The sequence below is a fragment of the Sardina pilchardus genome, chromosome 15 (genome assembly GCF_963854185.1).
Source record: "Sardina pilchardus chromosome 15, fSarPil1.1, whole genome shotgun sequence".
Classification (NCBI taxonomy): domain Eukaryota; kingdom Metazoa; phylum Chordata; class Actinopteri; order Clupeiformes; family Clupeidae; genus Sardina; species Sardina pilchardus.
Genome location: NC_085008.1, coordinates 18027730 through 18047632, shown reverse-complemented (window position 1 = coordinate 18047632; position 19903 = coordinate 18027730). Strand labels below are relative to the sequence as shown.

The window sequence follows — 19903 nt, the reverse complement described above, 5'->3', positions numbered from 1 at the left end:
GTGTGTGTGTGTGTGTACTCTAGCCTTCTCTTGGACAAGCGACTGAGAGCAGACTGTAAAAACCAAGGTGCCAACATTCCATGGCCGGCGTCTAACCGCTACGAGACGCTGCTGAAGCAGAGACATGTACAGGTGAGGAGGACAACCGGTCATGAAAGGGTCTGTGACGTCACGTGGAATATTGATACTTATTATACGGCTCTCTAGAATGTTGAGGGAGCTCCCATTTACTTTGAATGGGCCGCCTCAACGTTCTACGGTCAGTTATTTTTGCATAATGACCGCTCCGAAGGTATAATGACCGCTGCCAATGGCAACGGGTTCACTCCGCTAGTTGTTGCGGAAGCCACGAAACGGTAGCCAAGTCATCGCTAAAGACACATTGAGATGAGTTTCTTTTCTCGTTTTGGCAAGTAGCCGTATAATAAGCGCGATAATGTATAGAACGCCGGTCATTCTCGGAAAATAATTCCCGACAGGATGAACTGAACCCCGACCCGCAGCGGAGGGGTTTTGCTTCGTCCTGAAGGGAATTATTTTACATTTCTTATACATTATCCCTTACTTATTTTATTTATTTATAGCTTACATTAATTCATTTATCTGATGTTTTTATCCAAACTAAATTATTCATTGATATTGTTTTTTGCCACCAGGTGGTAATATGGTATTAAACCAAAGCAAAAGTTAATGGTACATTTATCTCACTTTTTCATAGCACAGATGCATTGCTGTCTGTGATTCAGTGTAAACGGATTGGATCATTTTAGAAGTGTTTTCATAATAACACACAAACAAACCCTGATAAAAAAAAAGTTTCCCCATGGTCATGTACGTTATTTAAATGTATGAGATTAGATTCAGTGCCAAAGCACAAACACGCCCTGATTATTTTTTTCCCCACTTGGTCATTTAATTATGTAAACTGATGACTAGTTTCAGCGCCAAGATGTGTTTTTCCATAGAAACTTGACTTTAGTTTAATAAAATTCACAGAAGAAACCGTGTTAGTAGTCCTTATTAGTTTGAAGAAATTTCCCTTGCGTTCTACATAATTATTTCCGTAACCATAAATTATGGCTGGACCCTTGTAGAACAGCTTGCTGTTGATTGATTTTTTATTTTTTTTGTATACCTCAGACTTTAATTATCTTCTCTTAGTGTAGGTGTAATGAGGTGCAATTAAACCTGTCCATTAAATACCATCATTAAAGGGATATTCCGCCATTTTTGGAAACACGCTCATTTTCCACCTCCCCTCGAGCAAAACAATCGATATTTACCTTGTTCCCATTCATCCAGCCATTCTGTGAGTCTGGCGATACAACTTTTAGCTTCAGCCTAGCATAGATCATTGAATCGGATTAGACCATTAGCTTCTCGCCTGCTAGCTTCATGTTTAAAAGTGACTAAGATTTCTGGTAATTTTCCCATTTAAAACGTGTCTCCTCTCAAGTTAGAAAGTGCAATAAGACCAACTGAAAATGAAACCTGCCGTTTTTCTAGGCTGATTTGACATGGAACTACACTCTCATCTGGCGTAATAATCGAGGCAACTTGCAAACGTACCATAGGCGCAGTGATATCGTACGCAGCATCTGAAAATAGTCCCCATAGACACCAAGCAGTAGTAGTGCCAGTAGTGTGCACGTTGCCTTGATTATTACGCCAGATGAGAGTGTAGTTCCATCGAGTTTTCTCTGTTTGAATCAGAGTCTTTGTCTGTCTGCTTCTCTGTGTTTGTTTTGTCTTTCTGAATCTTGTCTTTGTCTTTGTCTGGCTGTGGCTGTGTCCCTGTCTGCCTATCTCTCCTCTATCCATCTCCCCTTGTCGTTTGTTTCTGTCTCTATACCCCCTGAATCTTGAGTCTCCATTTTTGTCTCTTTGCCATGATATCTAGATCTCTGTCGCTCTGTGTTTGGTATTTGTGCATCTTGTCTATCCGCTAGTCTCCGTGTTCACCTGTCCATGACTTGCCTGATCTGATGTCAGAATGAGCCTTTGTTCCATGCCTATTGATTTGCTCTGTCTGTCTCTGTGTGTCGGGGTCTACTCCTCGAGTGAGTCCTATCTGATTTGACTGTGTGTTCCTCAGCTGCTGGGTCGCTCCATTGACCTGAACCGGCTGCTCACCCAGAGGGTGTCCGCCGCACTCCACAAGTCCCTGGAGCTGGCCATCGGCCGCTTTGAGAGCGAGGACCTCACCTCCATCATGGTGAGTGCTGCAGCACAATCACTCACACGCACACACACACACACACACACACACACACACACACACACACACACACACACACACACACACACAGAGACACTCCGCTTCTTGCTGCGCTGCTCACCTGGGGCATGTGAGCTACAGTAAATTGAAAAATTTAAGAATGAGGGTCACCCACTTGACTCCACTGCGAGCATTTATAATAACCAATGATTTGCCCAGGCAGGGGCCTGTCATTAGGGCTCATATTACACCTCAGCAAATGTGTAGCACAACACACTCTCAACTAATGTGTTGTCCCTACCTGGACACAAAGTTTGTTTTTCAACGCAAGTTGTGTTATTTTCAACGCAAGTTGTGTTGTTTTCAATGGAAGTTGTGTTACTTATTTTGTTTCAACACATTAACTTTAAGAGTGTGTAGTGGGCTTCGGTGAGCAGATGAGTGGAGGGAGTTTAAGCGCAAGACCTTTTTAGATGGCGCTCCGCTCACTCATCAGGAAGGACTGCAGACTCTGCTCTGAGTTTAGCTCGAAAGGCTGTCGGTCCAGCTGTTCCAGTATAATACAAACTAGGCAGATGGGGAAACTGTTTTGTATTTCAACATGTTCTTTAAACTTTCAGTTGAAGTTTATGAATGTGCCAGACGGTTAATATAAATATGAATTAATGTGAATATACAGTGCCTATAGAAAGTCATCATACCCTTTTGAAATAGTTACTTTTTTTGTCTTACAGCCTGAAATCAAAACCCATTTTAAAAAAAATCTTTTCCAGTTTTATTAACAAATTTAGCTGTACAACATCAAAATAATGAAAAAAAAGTCAGCAGTTCTGAAAATTAATAAAAAATTAAAAACTAGAATAACAGGGTTGGAAAAGTCATCATACCCCTGACTTAATACTTTGTAAAGCTTCCTTTTGCTTTCATTACAGCCATCAATCTGTTTGGATATGTCTCTATTTTAGCTTTGCACACCTAGATAGGGGTTTTCTGTGCAGAAATGTTCAAATTTAGTCAAATTCTGTAGGGAATGGCAATGGACTGCTCTCTTCAAGTCAATCCACAGATTTTTTATAGGATTTAAGTCAGGGCTCTGACTTGCCACTCAAGGATATTCACCATCCTATCCTTAGGCCACTGCTTTGTTCTTTTGGCAGTATGTTTAGGATTATTGTCGTGTTGGAAGGCGAATGACCTCCCCATCCTCAGCTGTCTAGGAGAGGGACGCAGGTTTTCCTCAAGAATTTGGGTGTACTTGGCAGCATCCATTTTCCCTTCTATCCTGACCAATTGCCCAGTCCCCGCTGAAGAGAAACATCCCCAAAACATAATGTTGCCCCCACCATGCTTCACAGTAGGTATGGTGTGTTTTGGGTGTGTTTGGGTGTGTATACTGTGTTTGGTTAGCGCCTGGAGCTCAGTCCAAAAACTTCTATCTTAGTCTCCAAAAAGTTCGATCTTAGTCTCATCTGACCATAAAAGCTTTTTCCACATGGTAGCAGAATATTCCAGATGTGTTTTTGCACTGAACTCCAAGCGCAATGTTTGGCGAAAACCAACACAGTACACCACCCAAAACACACCATACCTAGTGTGAAGCATGGTGGGGGCAACATTATGTTGTGGGGATGTTTCTTTTCAGCGGGAACTGGGCAATTGGTCAGGATAGAAGGGAAAGTGGATGCTGCCAAGTACACCCACATTCTTAAGGAAAACCTGCGTCCCTCTCCTAGACAGCTGAGGATGGGGAGGTCATTTGCCTTCCAACACGACAATAATCCTAAACATATACTGCCAAAAGAACAAAGCCGTGGCCTAAGGATAGGATGGTGAATATCCTTGAGTGGCAAAGTCAGAGCCCTGACTTAAATCCTATAGAAAATCTGTGGATTGACTTGAAGAGAGCAGTCCATCGCCATTCCCTACAGAATTTGACTACATTTGAACATTTCTGCACGGAAAATTGGGCAAATATTCCCCTATCTAGGTGTGCGAAGCTATAATAGAGACATATCCAAACAGTTTGATGGCTGTAATGAAAGCAAAAGGAAGCTTTACAAAGTATTAAGTCAGGGGTATGATGACTTCCAACCCTGTTATTCTAGTTTTTATTTTTTTATTAATTTTCAGAACTGTTTACTTTTTTTTCATTATTTTGATGTTGTACAGCTAAATTTGTTAATAAAACTGGAAAAGATTTTTTTTAAAATGGGTTTTGATTTCAGGCTGTAAGACAAAAAAAGTAACTATTTCAAAAAGGTATGATGACTTTCTATAGGCACTGTAAGGATTACATCTGGGTGATGTTGGCAGGCTAATATACAGTGAGGAGCACATGTATTTGATACCCTGCTAAAACAGGAATATAAAATCATCATTTGACAATTGATCTTAATGCCTTAACTCAAAAAATTAGTACAAATCAAACCGCCAAGGACACCAATTTTCTTTGTGATTGAAGAATGTATCGTAAATAGATAAATGTTTTCCTTAAATGCTAGGGGAAGGAAGTATTTGACCCCCTATGTAACCCTATGGGAATTTAACACATAGGGTTAACATAGGGGCAGGCAGATTTTTATTTTTAAAGGCCAGCTATTTCATGGATCTAGGATATTATGCATCCCGATAAATTTCCCTTGGCCTTTGAAATTAAAATAGCCCCACATCATCACATACCCTTCACCATAGCTAGAGATTGGCATGGTGCTTTTTCCAGTAGGCCTATTAGCCTGTTTGATTTGCATTGAGCTCAATGAGCATCAAACAGGCTAATAGGCCTACTGGAAAAAGCACCATGCCAATCTCTAGCTATGGTGAAAGGTATGTAATGATGTGGGGCTATCTTAATTCCAACGGCCAAGGGAACTTTATCAGGATGCATAATATCCTGAATCCATAAAATAGCTGGCCTTAAAAAATAAAAATCTGCCCGCCCCTATGTTAACCCTATGTGTTGAATTCCCATAGGGTTACATTGGGGGTCAAATACTTACTTCCCCCTAGCATTTAGGAAGAACATTTATTTATTTACGAAACATTCTTCCATCACAAAGAAAATTGGCGTACTTAGCGGTTTTATTTTTACTCAATTTTTGAATTAAGACATTAAGATCAATTGTCAAATGACGATTTTATATTCCTCTTTTTAGGCAACTTTAGCATGGTATCAAATACATTTTCTCCTCACTGTATGTTGTATAACATTTATATCATAACTGATCTTTACAAGCAGAGGTTTTGTCAGGTAGATGAAAGAATTTTCTTTTTGTGATTGCTTCTTGGAGTCTGAGCTGGCAGGTGTGGATTTAATGAAAACCCATCTACAAACACAATTGAAATGCAGCTCAGAGCTGATATCATTTAGAGAGCGCTTCGACTGCTTCTAAATGACCGAACCAGCAAGCTGTGTGTGTGAGAGAAATGCACTATACACACACAGCTGCGCCTGTCTCACTGTGACCCTGAGCCTCTCAGGAGCTGTGTGTGGTGCGTGCGTGTGTGAGCGAGGGAGAGAGAGAGAGATAGATAGAAAGGGAGGGAGGGAGGGAGGGAGAGAAGGAGAGATGTGACTAAGTGAGTTTACCTCACTGCTGTATGTACACACACCTGGATTTGTCTCATTGTGACTCCAGGAGCTTTGTGTGTGAAATGTGATGGAGTGCTTTTACCTCACTGCTGTATGTTCTGTACACCCACCTGCGCCTCTATCTCATTGTGTCTGTATGCTTTTCAGGAGCTGGAAGGTCTCCTGGAGATAAACCGTATGACCCATAAGCTCCTGAGCAAGTACCTGACACTGGACAGCATGGACGCCATGTTCCGGGAGGCCAACCACAACGTGTCCGCCCCCTACGGCCGCATCACCCTGCACGTCTTCTGGGAGCTCAACTATGACTTCCTGCCCAACTACTGCTACAATGGCTCCACCAACAGGTACCCCAGTCCTCAGACACGGCCTTAACTTTGCCCTGTCTTTTTCACACAAACCTTTTTGAGTGGCTGCTTACATAGAACCGCAAGGCTCTGCTATACAGCACTGTAATACCAAACCACCTTGAAGAGCTTGTATGCTCTTTTGAAGTGCGCTTTTGAAAAGAACCCTTTATATAATGTAATTATGACATAACGTAGGTGTCACCACCACAGGCAAATAATGGCCACAGATTGTCTGCAGCTCAAAAGTCTCTGTTTTTATTTTATTTTTTATTTATTTTTTTACCATAAAATCGAAAAAGACAAAGATAGACAGCCTAACAATGGAAGCTGGGCAGATAACTGAGGCTTTTATGGTGAGGATTTGAAGGGAAAGATAATTGGGTGAAGGCGAAAAAATGGGAAGAAATCAGACCTCCTTTTGAAGAGCACCTCTCCTTGTCACTCTGCCACCGGGGAGGAGGTTGGGGGTGGGGGCCGCCACAACACAATTATGTTTCAGAGCACAGGGTGACCTGTTAACCCCCCCCCCCCCACACACACACACACACACTCATGAGAGAGAGAGAGAGAGAGAGAGAGAGAGAGAGAGAGAGAGAGAGAGTGTGAGAGAGAGAGAGAATAATGAGATGCTACAGATTTTCAGAGCTGGTATGCTAACAAAATGACAAGGCTAGACAGGGGTGAGCTAAGGAGAGAGACAGAGCCAGAGAGAGAGAGAGAGATAGAGAGAGAGAGGGGTGATGTGTAGAGAGGACTGCATGACAGGGGTGAGCCAAGGACACGAGAGCAAGAGAGAGAGAGAGGTGATGAGTAGAAAGGACTGCGCAAGTGGGCTGAGCCAAGGACATGAGAGAGGGAAAGATAGAGAGTTGATGAGTGAAGAAAGAAAGAACAGAGGAGAACAGAGTGACAAAAAGAGAGAGAAAAGATGAGCGAGGAATACGTGATGGGAGAGTGAGAGAGCAAGGGTGACAAAAAGCGCGAGCGAGAGAGAAATGGCTTGGACAGAGGGATAGGCTGCCTTCACCATTAGAGCCATGTGCCCAGAGCATAATGACTGTCTGGCATACATCCTGGCCGGGTGCTGATGCTGGAGCTTGGTGAAAAAAACTTTGATAAGGTGGGCACAGCCTCAGCCAGACCTGACGTTGCAGTGGCTGCTTCTCACCAGAATTACATCTGACAACATGCCGGCTGGCCAGACGGCAGGCAGACTTGTGTAACTCCAAGCTTACCTGAAGGAATATATTAAAGTTACTTGTGGAGTTTTTCTCACTTTCTTACTCCAGAAGGTGTAGCGTATTCCCACATTACTGAGGGTAATTCATCTGTTCATGAAATATTCATAATCTAGGTTCTAATATGTAGATTTTGAAGTCCTCCATTTTAGGTAATATTCCACAAAAAGAGGGAAAAAAGGACATCCTTTTTTTATGACTCTGGCTATGGACCTTTCCAAAACTGGTCCCTGTCCACTCCCCCTTGGTTACAGAGTGCACTTAGGTAGGAATAACACTGACAGCCCTCATACCACACTCGGCTTTGGGACAGACTTCACTCTGCCTAGCAGAAACAGATTCTGAGGTAACCATGGATTTGTTTACAGGCATACTCACTCAGAACTCACATTGGTATGAAGTGCTCTCCATGGTGTGCCACATTAATTGATGCACAGCTTCGGCAAGTTGCCGTCGGTGTTCACTCGGCGTTGGAGGGTTTATAACACACTCACACTTAACAGGTTTTGGATGGCCCTTAATATGGTGGACCCTCCATGCGAATGTGCAAGCAGAAAGCAAGTGGCTAGGGAGATGGCAGAGTGACTTTTGAAAAGGGTCTATGTCTCTCTCTGACACAGACTTATATACTGGTATTGTAGTGACAATGAGCTTGTTTACTAGGCAAAGCTAAAATGAACATGAAAGCAAGAAATTGTTTTTATATCAGACAGTAGTGCTGTGCGATATGGACAAAAAGTTATATCCCGATATAGACAATTCTACTCCACGATAACGATATATGTAAGGGATAATCAACGACGCGCCGTGCGTTTATAGGAAAATAATGCACGTTCGAAGTGGTAATAAGGACCGACGCCGCAGGCGGAGGGGACTTTACACTTCGATAAGTGCATTATTTTCCGATAAACGCACGGCGCGGAGTTGATTATCCCGCTTATACCACTGCTACTATCACTTGCCTGGCCACCCATCCCGAGTCAGTAAATTAAGTTTACGTTGCCCGCTGCCCGCTGCCAGAAGCGGCAACGCACCTGCAGTTAAATTGTCTGAGCAGTCACAGCCACACAAGTTAAAATTACGATATAAACGGTAGAGGACTGTATCGTACGATAGACATTTTTCTGTCGTACAACGATATATACCGTAGTATCGCACAGCACTATCAGACAGTGGCAAATGTTGATATTCCCTTTACTTTGCTTGTTTTTATATTACCCTAAGGGCAGATATGTGAAGAGGGGGGAGTGCACAGCATGCATGGGGTGTGCCTAAATAATCCCAGTGGGGCCTGGGACTTTTCACAAGTTGTTATGGTTATGGTTCTTTGCAGACATGTTTATCCAAAATGACTAACACTAATACCGTAACTATACACATAATAAAAAAGAAATGGACAGTTTAAAGCAGTCATATAGCCTACATAAAAACTAATAATAGTAATAGACTGCATAAGTGTAGCCGAATAATAACAGTAGTGTATCGTCAAAATAGCAAAAAACCCATAAACATATACAAAACGTGTAAGGAGAATTGATTATTTAGATACAAGGTAAACAGATGTCGAAACTATCACCAGAACGAAAAGCATCTGGTGAATCAATCCACCTACAAGGAATCACAGATGAAAAGAGTCTTAACTGTAATCTTTTAGATATAGCTGCCGTTTGATTTGCGATTAAATCATCTGATATAAAAATCAAGTCTCTTCAATGCATCGCTCTCCCCTTGTCTCATCTAATGTTGTTTCTGCCTCTCTTGTGTTCTAGGTTTGTGCGCACAGTCCTTCCGTTTTCACAGGAGTTCCAGAGGGACAAGCCTCCAAATGCCCAGCCCCACTACCTGTATGGGTCAAAGGTCAGTTTGAGCCACGTGGAGAAGCTGTGCATTCAAGTGTTCATATGAGTTGCTATTTCAAATGTGCCATACGCTTCTGAAGGAGAATGGGAGAATGGGCCTATGCCCATCACACAGAGACTAAATAATGGCTCTGATTAGATGCAGCTTGCATCTCCAGCATACTGTACACACTAGGACTGATATGTGACCCTGTAAAGCGGAACCAGTCGTTTCGGTAAAATTTAGTAAATTAAGTTATTGTGCTCACGTGAACGGCCATAAACTAAGCTTTCCAACGATATGTATATCGAGGGTATTACACAAACTATCGCTAAGATAACCGCATCCAAAGTTGACATGGTTCTCCTGTCATGATATGCCAGAAGAGGAGAAATCACCTGTTTAAGCAGCGCGTGCACAACGGGAATGACAGCAAATGTGTTGAATCTTCGCCGGGTTTAACAGTCAAAACGTAGGTTTTTCAGTGAAATGCGTTCACGATATGAAACTGTACAGCCAAATTATGCGAAAACGTGAAATTCAACATTTTAACCCGGAAGTTTGTTATTGTTGATTTTCTCAAAATAACGATGTGCGCAAAACGACTGATTTCGCTGTGAATGGTCACATATGGTTTATTATTTAGCATGCTGTAGTCATGCACAGAGATACACATGTCCTCTCTGGGAGTGTTACTACTGAAATAATGGTGTAATTTTACGCTCGATTCCATTGCTGCACTTATCCTATATTGGCTATGGCTATGGCTATGGCTATGGCTATGGCTATGGCTATGGTTATTTAGCAGACGCCTTTGTCCAAAGCGACATACAAATAAATAACAATACAAATTAAATTAACAGTGAACAATTACAAACTAGGGAGAATAGTAATATTATCAGTAAAACAATAATTTTAAGCACTAACCTAATGAGAAATAAAACAGTGAAATGAGAATAGCAATCAAATAAGTCACTCAGTTAATTATATATAATAATAATAACTAAAGCATGGTATTGCTAAATTTAAGGACAATAGCAAAATAAATTTCAAATTCTATCAATAGACAAATTATAACAAAACAATACTATTATACAAACCATAACACATCACAAACTCAAAGGACTAAGTGCATATTAAATAAATATGCCTTAAGACCCCTCTTAAAAGATCCAAAGCTGTTGCTGGAACGGAGAGCACTGGGCAACTCATTCATTGCTGCATTACATTATACCCCACCCTGGGGTGTCATCTCGTGTGTTCACACAATTGTTGTCACATTATGGAAGAATGTTCCAGACGTTTGAGCCTTCGGGGGACGATCACACAAGAATTATTTTTTTTATTTGTTCACGTCTCAGCCAGCAAGTCTAATGAAGGGCTAGAAAGCAATGTTCTCATTTAGTGCTTTCACGCTGACTCTAATGATCTGTTTGAGCAGATCCACAATGCCGCAGTGCTGCGCTAATGACTTTAAAAGAGAGGAAGAAAGGAAGGACAAATCTTACAGTCAGATAGGTTGTCACGCTGCCCATGTTAATTGTGTCTCATGTTTTACCACAGAGACTTTAAATGGAAATAAATGGAGCTTGAAACACATTAATACAATGATGTGATTTTTTGTTACCCTACTATGGAAAATGAGATTTTTTTTTGCCTTAAAGCAGTAGTTTGCATTCATGTTCTTGTTTGTTTGTCAGCTATCACAAACATTGACGTTTTTCACAGAAAGACCCATAAGACAGACAAAAGCACAATTTGTAGCACGTGTAAACAAACCTTTCAGTGTTCATTGGTTTGTTCCTGTACAACACAAATTATCTTCAATCCTCAAAGCCATAACAGCCTCCCGCGATAAAAAGAATGATTTGTATGGGTCATTAAGTCCCAAACAGCGTCACATGGCTGCTGTTAAAATACCCAGTCATAATGGCAGTGGTGTCCTGTTGACAATGAATCAGCATCTCACTTTGGGCTTCCACTGCTCTGTTTGGGGAGCCGTCCAAGCTCGTGCCCCGGGGTCCCGGCCTCAGCCAAGACCCCCCCTCCTTGCTCCATGTGGAAGGGGTTTGCCAGCACCGTGTCCTGCCGGGAGTTCCCTTCCTTTTCCTTCTCTTCCTTCTCCTCCTCTTCCTCCTCCTCCTCCTCCTCCTCCTCCTCCTCCTCCTCACTGCAGCTGGGCGTGTAGAAGCTGCTGTTTCTTATATCCCCAGCCCCCTGCACTGCACCTCCTCCTCCACCTCTTCCTCTCCCGCCGGGCACCAGGGTCTGGCTCTGGTGTGGGGAGCACGCTGCGGGGCAACGGCCCCCCTCCCCCAGCGGCTGCCCTTGCCCGGGGCACATGGAGTACAGGCAGCCCCAGAGCAGCACCACGGCGATGACCAGCAGCAGGAGGCTGCTAGCCAGCCACACGCCCATGGCCAGGTCGCGGCGCCCGCCGCTCACCTCCGCGCCGTCGTACAGCGTGTTGAAGACCTGGCACTGCTCGCGCACGGGGGGCTGGGCCACCGACTGGCACGACACGCACAGGATGTAGGTGGTCTGCGGGCTCAGGTTGCCCAGCAGCGTGGAGGTCTGGCTGACCGGCACGCGGTTCTCGCGCAGGAAGCTCTTGCGCGTGTAGCCCATCAGCAGGCTGTTCCAGTTGGGGTGGTACATGACGCTGTAGAAGGTGTCCAGGCAGACGGGCGCCGAGGGCCAGCTCACCATGGCCGACGTGGCCGTGATGTTCTGCACGGTGATGGGCATACTGGCTTTAGGGGTTGGGGTCTGCTTGGGTCTGCTTGGAGAGGGAAGAGGCTGATTGCTGTCTGTAGAGCTTCTCAGGATCTTTTCTTTGTGGCGAGCTACCCTGCAAAAGTGGGAAAGGGATAGAGAGATGTTCAATTCTAAAAAAAAAAAATCTCCCCTGGTCTGAGACACTATACAATAGGTGTTATCAAATCTCTGAAAATGGGAGACGGGACAAAAGGATGGCCTTGTTGTCCCTTCCCCCCGGTTTTGTGTCGGAGCAAAGAACACATGTCTGGTGCAGTTGAGCTGACCTCTCGATGTTCCACCCTGTCTTGCTTTAGTGTTTTCGAGAGTGTCAGACTCTAGTGGCCGCTAGTTTTGAAAACCATCCTAGCGCAGGAATATCAAGTAGCAGAGAGAAATAGACCTCCGGTTTATATGGAGATTTGGTCATTTGGGTTTCAATTTTCGACGGTGAAACAGCACAGCGGTCTACTGCCCATGGGCTAGTGTCAATTTCGGGCAGTAGAATTCAGGGTTTTGTTGCTAAATTATGAATCTCTTGCCACAGATAAGTGGGTAGCGTTGCAGATTATTTTATTCATGTTCTCTGAGGCCCAACAATAGCATATTTGCAATTCCTATCAGTTTGTTTTTTGTTTGAAGACACTCTACCATGTCGAGACACAGTTTACCCAAATTCATCAGCGCTTTTGTCCCTTGTGAAATAATATATTTTATTCATGAAATGTGCTTTTTCCAGACCAGACAGGCATTGGAGTCAGTGCTTTTATTGAAAGTTGATACACTGTCATCTAAACCATTTTCATTCTCCATTCGGGGCTTTGATGGCGGCATTTCACTCTGTGGCAGTAAATGATGTTGAGCAGCTTTGTATCTCATGACATCACATTGTCACTTTCTATGTCCACGGCACGCACCCTGTTACAGCCTACAATCCTATCAGCTTCAAACAGCGGTGTATCCACCTACAGATTTGAACTTGATCACTTAGGTCACATTTGACCCAGAATTAAAAGAATTAGTCAGCCTTTTCTGAATTCTGACTAAAATCAGTAGACAATCCTGCCTATATGCTCTGCATCAAAACACAAAGTTACTTTCAGCCTTGAGACTTGTATCTGCTATACTGCAACCCACATTCAATATAGTCTGTATAGTGTGAATGTATTTAGTCACTGCTGGGCTGAAGTTTAGATCTACATCAAAGTAAGCTTTCATGTGTGCATCTAAGCGTTTGAAAGACTGACTGAATGTATCAATCAATACTTGGCAAATGCAGCACAGTCAGTCTAGCTAGCATGTCATCTCGTTCCTTTGTGACTCCTTCAGTAAGACAAGGTTTAAGTTCTAGTTAAGTCGAAGTTCTCAGGCACTGTGATCTCCGGCAATTCAGGCATTGTATAAGAGTGAGTTCAAACTACAGGATTTCAGCACTGATTTTGAAGTGGCAGGCAAATCTTAGAAGTGGTAGGTAAAGCAAAAAAAAAAGCACACACACACACACATATATATATATATATATGAAAAAATTCTGCCTGAAGTTATCAATGCAAGTACAATGCAAAACTGTGAACTAAATGCCAATGCTGATCTTAGAAAGCATTTACTCTTTCGAGGCTTACGATTGCAAATATGAAAGGGGCTCTGGATTGTTCTGAAGGTGCCTCATTGCATCAGTGATGATTAATTGTGGAACAGTGTGCCCTTCCCGTAGAGATTTACAGAATTCTGCAGGGCTATTTTTTAAACACTTTTCCAAGGATAAAATATAATTAAATGAACTTGAGTGAGCATTTCTCAACGTATATTCCTGCCCCAGCAGAGCATGTGAAAACTGTTACCCTTTTCCTCCTTGCCCATGTTTTCTATGTACTGTGTTACAAACGTTCTTACTCTGACTACATTTTTTGTTACCATAGCAGTTACCCATGGCAACATGTGCGTCTGACTCCAGTATATACAGTAGGAGGTTTAAGAACAAGCGAAGGACTTACCGCCACAGACGAGAAGCAGGGGGGTGGTAGTGGGGGGTGGTGTGCAGCGCTTGATTGACAGCTCTGGTGGTTTTCATAGAGTTGAGCGGACAGGATCCCTGCTGTCTTTTACATCTGTTTCTGCGTCTCAAGCATCATCCTGCCCATCTCCACTCCAATTTGTCTTCTCCTGTGGGTGAGACTGTTTGCATGCAAAGAGAGTGAGAGAGAGAGAGAGATAGAGACTACTGAGAGAAAGAGGAGAGACACGCTCCAGCCACACTCCTCCTTCCTCCTCCCCTTCCCTCCTCCGTGTGGGTCAGACTGTCCGTGCAGAGGGAGAGTGAGAGAGATCGGTCCTCGGTGCTCAGATCCTGACCCCCTGACACACGCAGACACACACACAGACACACACTCTTGCGTGCACACACACGCACACACACACTACTGGTGTTGCTGCTACAGATGATGCTACTGCCTCTGCTCCTGCTGCCGCCGCTACTGTTGCTGTATGCGAGTGGTCCACATGATAACATGAGTCTGGAGAGAGAAGAGGTGGGGGTGGGGTGGCAGGAGAGAGGCAGCTGCTTAAAAAAAACAACAAAAAAACACTGTTCTGGAAGCGAATATCGAAATGGATTACGTCTAAGCTCCCTCCCTCATTCTCTCTTTCTCTCTTTCTCTCTCTCTCTTTCTCTCTCTCTCTCTCTCTCTCTCTCTCTCTCTCTTTCTCTTTCTCTTTCCCCTCCTCTCAGTTTCTCTTGGTTATTGAGTCTCTCGTCACCTTTTTTGTTGTGTTGTGTGGGGGTTCTGCCCTGTCTACCTCTATGTTGCACCCTCCCCATTCTTTCTCTCTCTCCTCGACACACTCTTCTTCCGTCACAAATCTCATCACGTCTTTTCAACAAGCCTTTTCTTTCTTTCCTGGAATTTGCTATTTTCCTGGAATGCTTTTTTTTCTTCTTGTCGCCTCTGTGAGAATGAGAGGTGTCTAAGCAGGCAGACTCGAATCTGTTCGAAACCCTCCAGAGACATCCATTTAAATCCCCTGCCTCTAAGGCATAGACCCACACGCACACAAACACAGGCAGACATTTCAACACTTCCTTATTTCACCAACTCCACAATGAAATCCAGCCAGCACTGAAACCCCTGAAAATCTCTTTATTCATTTGAATCATGTTTCAGTTTTTTTTTTTTTTTTTATATTCTGACATGCCTAGTTTCCAGACAAGGATAAAGCCTAGTCTTACAGCCAGGCCACACGGGGCACGTAGCTGAAGTGTTCCGTTCACAGACTGTATGCTGCAAAAATTAGCTTTCATTATAATCATTGGCACTGGCTGTGAAAGCAGCATGAAAAAATGAGACCATTAGTCTTCTAAAACTATTTGTTACACTCCATGAACAGAACGGTTCAACCCAGTGCAGCCTGGATGTTAGACTAAAAGAAAACTTCAGTGAAAATCTCTATTGAGAAAAGCTTTTTGTCCAGCACTAGGCTTAATCCATGTACAAGAAATCAACCCATATTGTCAGTGATAGTGAGCATATTCAAACGTCACAGTCACAGTCGGACAATCGCATGCATCTGTGAGTCATCAAGTTGTTTTTGTATTTATAGCAATTTGCTCTATCTTTATACACATCTTGAGCAGAGGAGTCATTGTCTCTTCCGAGGGTATGAAAGTGTCTGAAGATACTCATACTATCAGGATTCTGAAAATCATTTCTCTGGTATCAATATACTCTATTTGTATCTTTTCAATGCCATTTGTGGACGATTGTGAAATAAATGCTTAGAAAGAAAAATTGTTGACATGAAAGGATTGAATTAGCTTTTTTTGTTTTTGTTTTTTAATTAAAAATCTTCCAGAAAGGCCTTGTAACATTCTGGTAAGAGAGATTATATGAACGTTTATTTTGGGAAACCCACCGCAAATTGAATCACGCTGTTTGTTTATCTCCTTTTTTGTGTCTTTGTCTCTTCACAGGCTCTGAATCTCGCCTACAGCAGCATATTTGGCTTCTACCGGAACTTTGTTGGGCCTACTCACATCAAGGTAATCTGCCGGTTGCTGGGCTACCAGGGCATCGCTGTGGTGATGGAGGAGCTCTTGAAGGTCGTGAAAAGCCTGGTGAGCATGGAGGAGTTCCTCTTGTTAATGAGCCCTATAAAGTGACAGTTGTCAGGTGGTCGTGACCATTGTCAAGTGGTGTCTGTCCTCCCTTTCCCTTACGTTTAGTGTCTTTCAGAAAATGTAATTCATAATACTCTTTGCTTCTATTGGTTTTTAATCTTGACACTGCAGCCTCATTCTAATCCTAACTACATTTAGTAATGTGATTAAGTTAGAAGTGCAGTAGGATGTACTTCTGAAGTAATTGAGTATTAGGCACATGGCACCAAACGACTCTTCAAAATAATTTAGTCCTGTCTACCAAGCTCAAAATGCAGTACCAGGGCAAGTAATATGTGCTTTGTGCATGGGGGGGTTTCATCTGTGTTAATTGGACTGCTGTTGCTTCGTCGTGTAGCTGCAAGGCACCATCATGCAGTATGTGAAGACCCTGATGGAGGTGATGCCCAAGATCTGCCGCCTGCCTCGCCATGAGTACGGCTCCCCAGGTAAGGAGCCAGTAGGATGCCCCACACACAACACTGTGTAGTCACTGTGTAGCACTGTGTTACTAGGCTACCAGTATGGCACTTGACACACACATGATGTATCACACATTAGAATCAGCTCATGATCACAATAAAATGGGTAACGTTAATAGCAGACAGGGACATAATAAACAAAATAACAAACTATCAAAGTAACCTAATGAAGAATAAGTCCATGAGCAATGGTCTCTTGGCATTTAACAACATGACTCATGAGGTGTTTGGAGTAGGCGATGAGTCACTGTTGAGATGCAGCTGATAAGGCCCTTAGTGCTGGGGTCCTTTGCATTGTAAATCTCTCCAGCTCATAGTTAGAGACCAGCAGGATGTGGCTGGCACACAAAGCTTCCTGACAGCATCAGCATCATCTGAAACAATATCACGTGTTGTTGCTGCTCGCTCTCCTGGCCACAGACTCCTGCTGTGTGACTGAATGAGCCACACACCGCCTCCCCTGACCCTGACTGGGATGGTCCAGCACAAGTCCTGCGGAAAAAGGGGACGACTTTTCATTTCTCCTCTCGTAACCTGTGCACAAGCGCATGAACTCTATTTTAGATGCTGGGTGGACGTGGAGAGTGGAGAGTGGTGCGGAGATGGGGTGCAGAGCTCTCTGAATCGGGAAGCAAAGGATCAGAAGCTTCAGAAGGATCATCAGGGGGGTGCGGATAGATCGCCCGCTGGTTATAAAGCGAAGTGTAGAGCAGCAGGGGGGGACGCGATCCGAAAGCATAACGATTTGACACTGCGATGCCATTGATGTTTTTCAAATAGGGGTTCCACAGGGCACGGCAGCACTTTGTGAAATCGAACCCCGAGATGGGGCACATGTTTCATTCATAGCCACTCTCTGACAGATTTCATTTTTTTACTTCACACTGGTTGCATGTTGCATTCAGCTCGTCTTCCGCTCCTCAAAGCGCTTATCTGAACACTTACAGTTCTGCCCCTGAGCATCTCTGTGATGGTAACTCAGATATCGATCCAGTTGCTGTGGCAAGAGAAATGCTTGGGGGAGCAAGTGACAGGCTTTGGTGGTGACTAAGATGCACACATAATATGAGAGGATGGAATGGAGATCTCTGTTCTGTGTTAAACATCGGAGAAGAAGCAACTGTTGAGTGCATCTTTTCGTTCAATATTCCATTCTCGAGTCGTAACCATTCAATCATTTGCGCTCACTGTCTCTTTGTACCCTAATTAGTGTCCATAGCTATAATCAACATGGCTCCTGGCAAAGTAGTGAGCTCTGTATATATACGAAAGAATGTTGCCCACCACCTTTTTTCTTCTTTTAAATCTGTCCAAGCACCATGTGTCTGTCCGGTTAAAACTCCTTCCTGGTCTGTGATGACTTCTAACCGACAGGTATTCTGGAGTTCTTCCACCACCAGCTGAAGGACATTGTGGAGTATGCCGAGCTGAAGACCGTGTGCTTCCAGAACCTCAGGGAGGTGGGCAACGCCATGCTGTTCTGCCTGCTGTGTGAGCAGAGTCTGGTAAGAACCACCTCCTCCTCCCCTCTGAAGGCCCCATCACATTACAGGCGGCATGCGCTGCGCTCACCGCTAGGTTGCTCTTGGTTGAGGTAACGTTCTACGATTGGTGTTGTGGTTACCGCTGGGTTCCGCACAAAAGACCATTGACTTACAGCGCACCGCAGTCAAAGGTCAACATATTTCAACTTTGACCGCGGTAGCGCAAGAGCGGCAAAGCGGCAAAAATGCCACTATACTGAGCGCAGCGGCAGACCAGTTCTTGCGTGCTCAAACCATTGAAAGTAATGGGTTTCATAGCGCATTAATACACCTGTAGAAAGGAACCTGATGAAACCCATGAATAAATCAGGAAAATTATATATCCAGAGATATATCCAAATAATTTAAGAAATTGGTCAGCAGTGTTCAAAGTCTGATGAAGACGTGAAGAAGCCACAGTCAGACAGAACAATAAGGATTCAATTGGTCAGGATGCAAAGAACACCCCCAAAATTACTTCAGCTGAAATACAGACATTTTCTCTGCAAGAAAGTGGTGTGATGGATTCAAGATTCACAATAAGGAGGCACTTAAACAGAAATGGGCTATGGTTGAGTTGCTAGAAAAAGCCAATCATGCGTCAATGCCTCAAAATCTCACACTTACAATATGTCAACAAGCGCCTAGGCAAACCTCAGAACTTTTAGAGCAAAGTTTTTTTGAGTGATGAGACCAAAATTGTTGTGTAGAGGAGTCAACACGGCCAAACCAAAAGCCCACTGTCCCTACTGTGAAGCATAGAGATGGATTCCTTATACTTTGGGGATATGTGTGCAAGACGGACACCGGAATTTTAGTCAAGATGTATGGCAAGATGGGGCACTCTTGACTTTCCAACAAGATAATGATCCAAAGCACCAAGGCCAAGTCCATCCTTCACTGGCTATAGAAGATACAAGTTTTGGTTTGGAAGTGACAATCACAGTCTACTGACCTCAGTATCATTGAGCCACTTTTGGGAGATCTCAAATGTGTATTTTATACAATATAGCCCAAGGATTTATGGGACCTGGAGGCTTTTTGTAGAGAAGAACAGGCATCTTTATGATCTGAAAAAAAAAATACATATATGCTAAAGGGGGAATGTACAGTCTTAACAGTGAAGGGTAAGTAAACTGGAAAGAAAAGGGGGGGATGTAATCTCATTATTTTCTTTATTGAGAAAATAATGAGATGCAAATGATTGCGCTGTTGTTCTTACGTTCATGACCACACTCCTCATTTGACTTGTGTGTTTTCAATACAGTGCCTCTTCAGGTACAAAACGGTATAACTCCAACTATAGAGGATATCTGGGCAACAACAGAGCACAGGTGTTTTTGACATTACGTCAAAGTGGTTATTTCTTCAAATTCTGTTTGCCATTTCAAGGCCATCTTGGAAGGCTTTAAACTAAAATTCCAAGTCATAGCAGCTTTCAACCGTGGTCATTTCCCCCCCAATAGTACCTAACTGTAGACAGATTTGGTCTGGGTACTGGATGTTGCGAGGTTGTTTACGTTATATCAGAGGCCTCGAGAGAATTTCTGAATCGTGTGAAGTCTGGCAAATGTGTGCCAGATCCAATAGAGCCCTTTGACTTGGGATTGATCTGGGATTTCAGTGTCCGCTTACATCTGCCATCCGCAGTAACGTTCAAATGCTTTTTTTTAGTGGGTTGGTGATGAGAGTAGATCTCTGTGTGAGTCTCTGTGCAGATGTTTAAATCCTGTGAGTAATAGTACACCACCATG

At 43.4% G+C, this 19903-nt stretch overlaps 2 protein-coding genes across 2 annotated transcripts in view; one reads left to right on the top strand and one right to left on the bottom strand.

Moving 5' to 3' along the window:
- The window catches only part of cyfip1 (cytoplasmic FMR1 interacting protein 1), a 55124-nt gene that overhangs the window by 29290 nt on the left and 5931 nt on the right, over positions 1–19903 (top strand). Inside the window, exons 20-26 of the mRNA XM_062555352.1 lie at positions 24–132; positions 2096–2215; positions 5955–6154; positions 9165–9252; positions 15959–16102; positions 16503–16593; positions 18001–18131. Of these exons, the coding sequence (XP_062411336.1) occupies positions 24–132; positions 2096–2215; positions 5955–6154; positions 9165–9252; positions 15959–16102; positions 16503–16593; positions 18001–18131 (883 nt within the window). The remainder of the gene's footprint in view (positions 1–23; positions 133–2095; positions 2216–5954; positions 6155–9164; positions 9253–15958; positions 16103–16502; positions 16594–18000; positions 18132–19903) is intronic.
- On the bottom strand, positions 11386–14044 carry LOC134102310 (fibronectin type III domain-containing protein 9; the record flags this gene model as incomplete). The annotated part of the gene is made up of 2 exons (XM_062556387.1): positions 13986–14044; positions 11386–12085 (listed from the first exon to the last, which is right to left on the bottom strand). A coding segment is annotated over exon 2 (597 nt), but the record flags the coding sequence as incomplete, so codon positions are not given.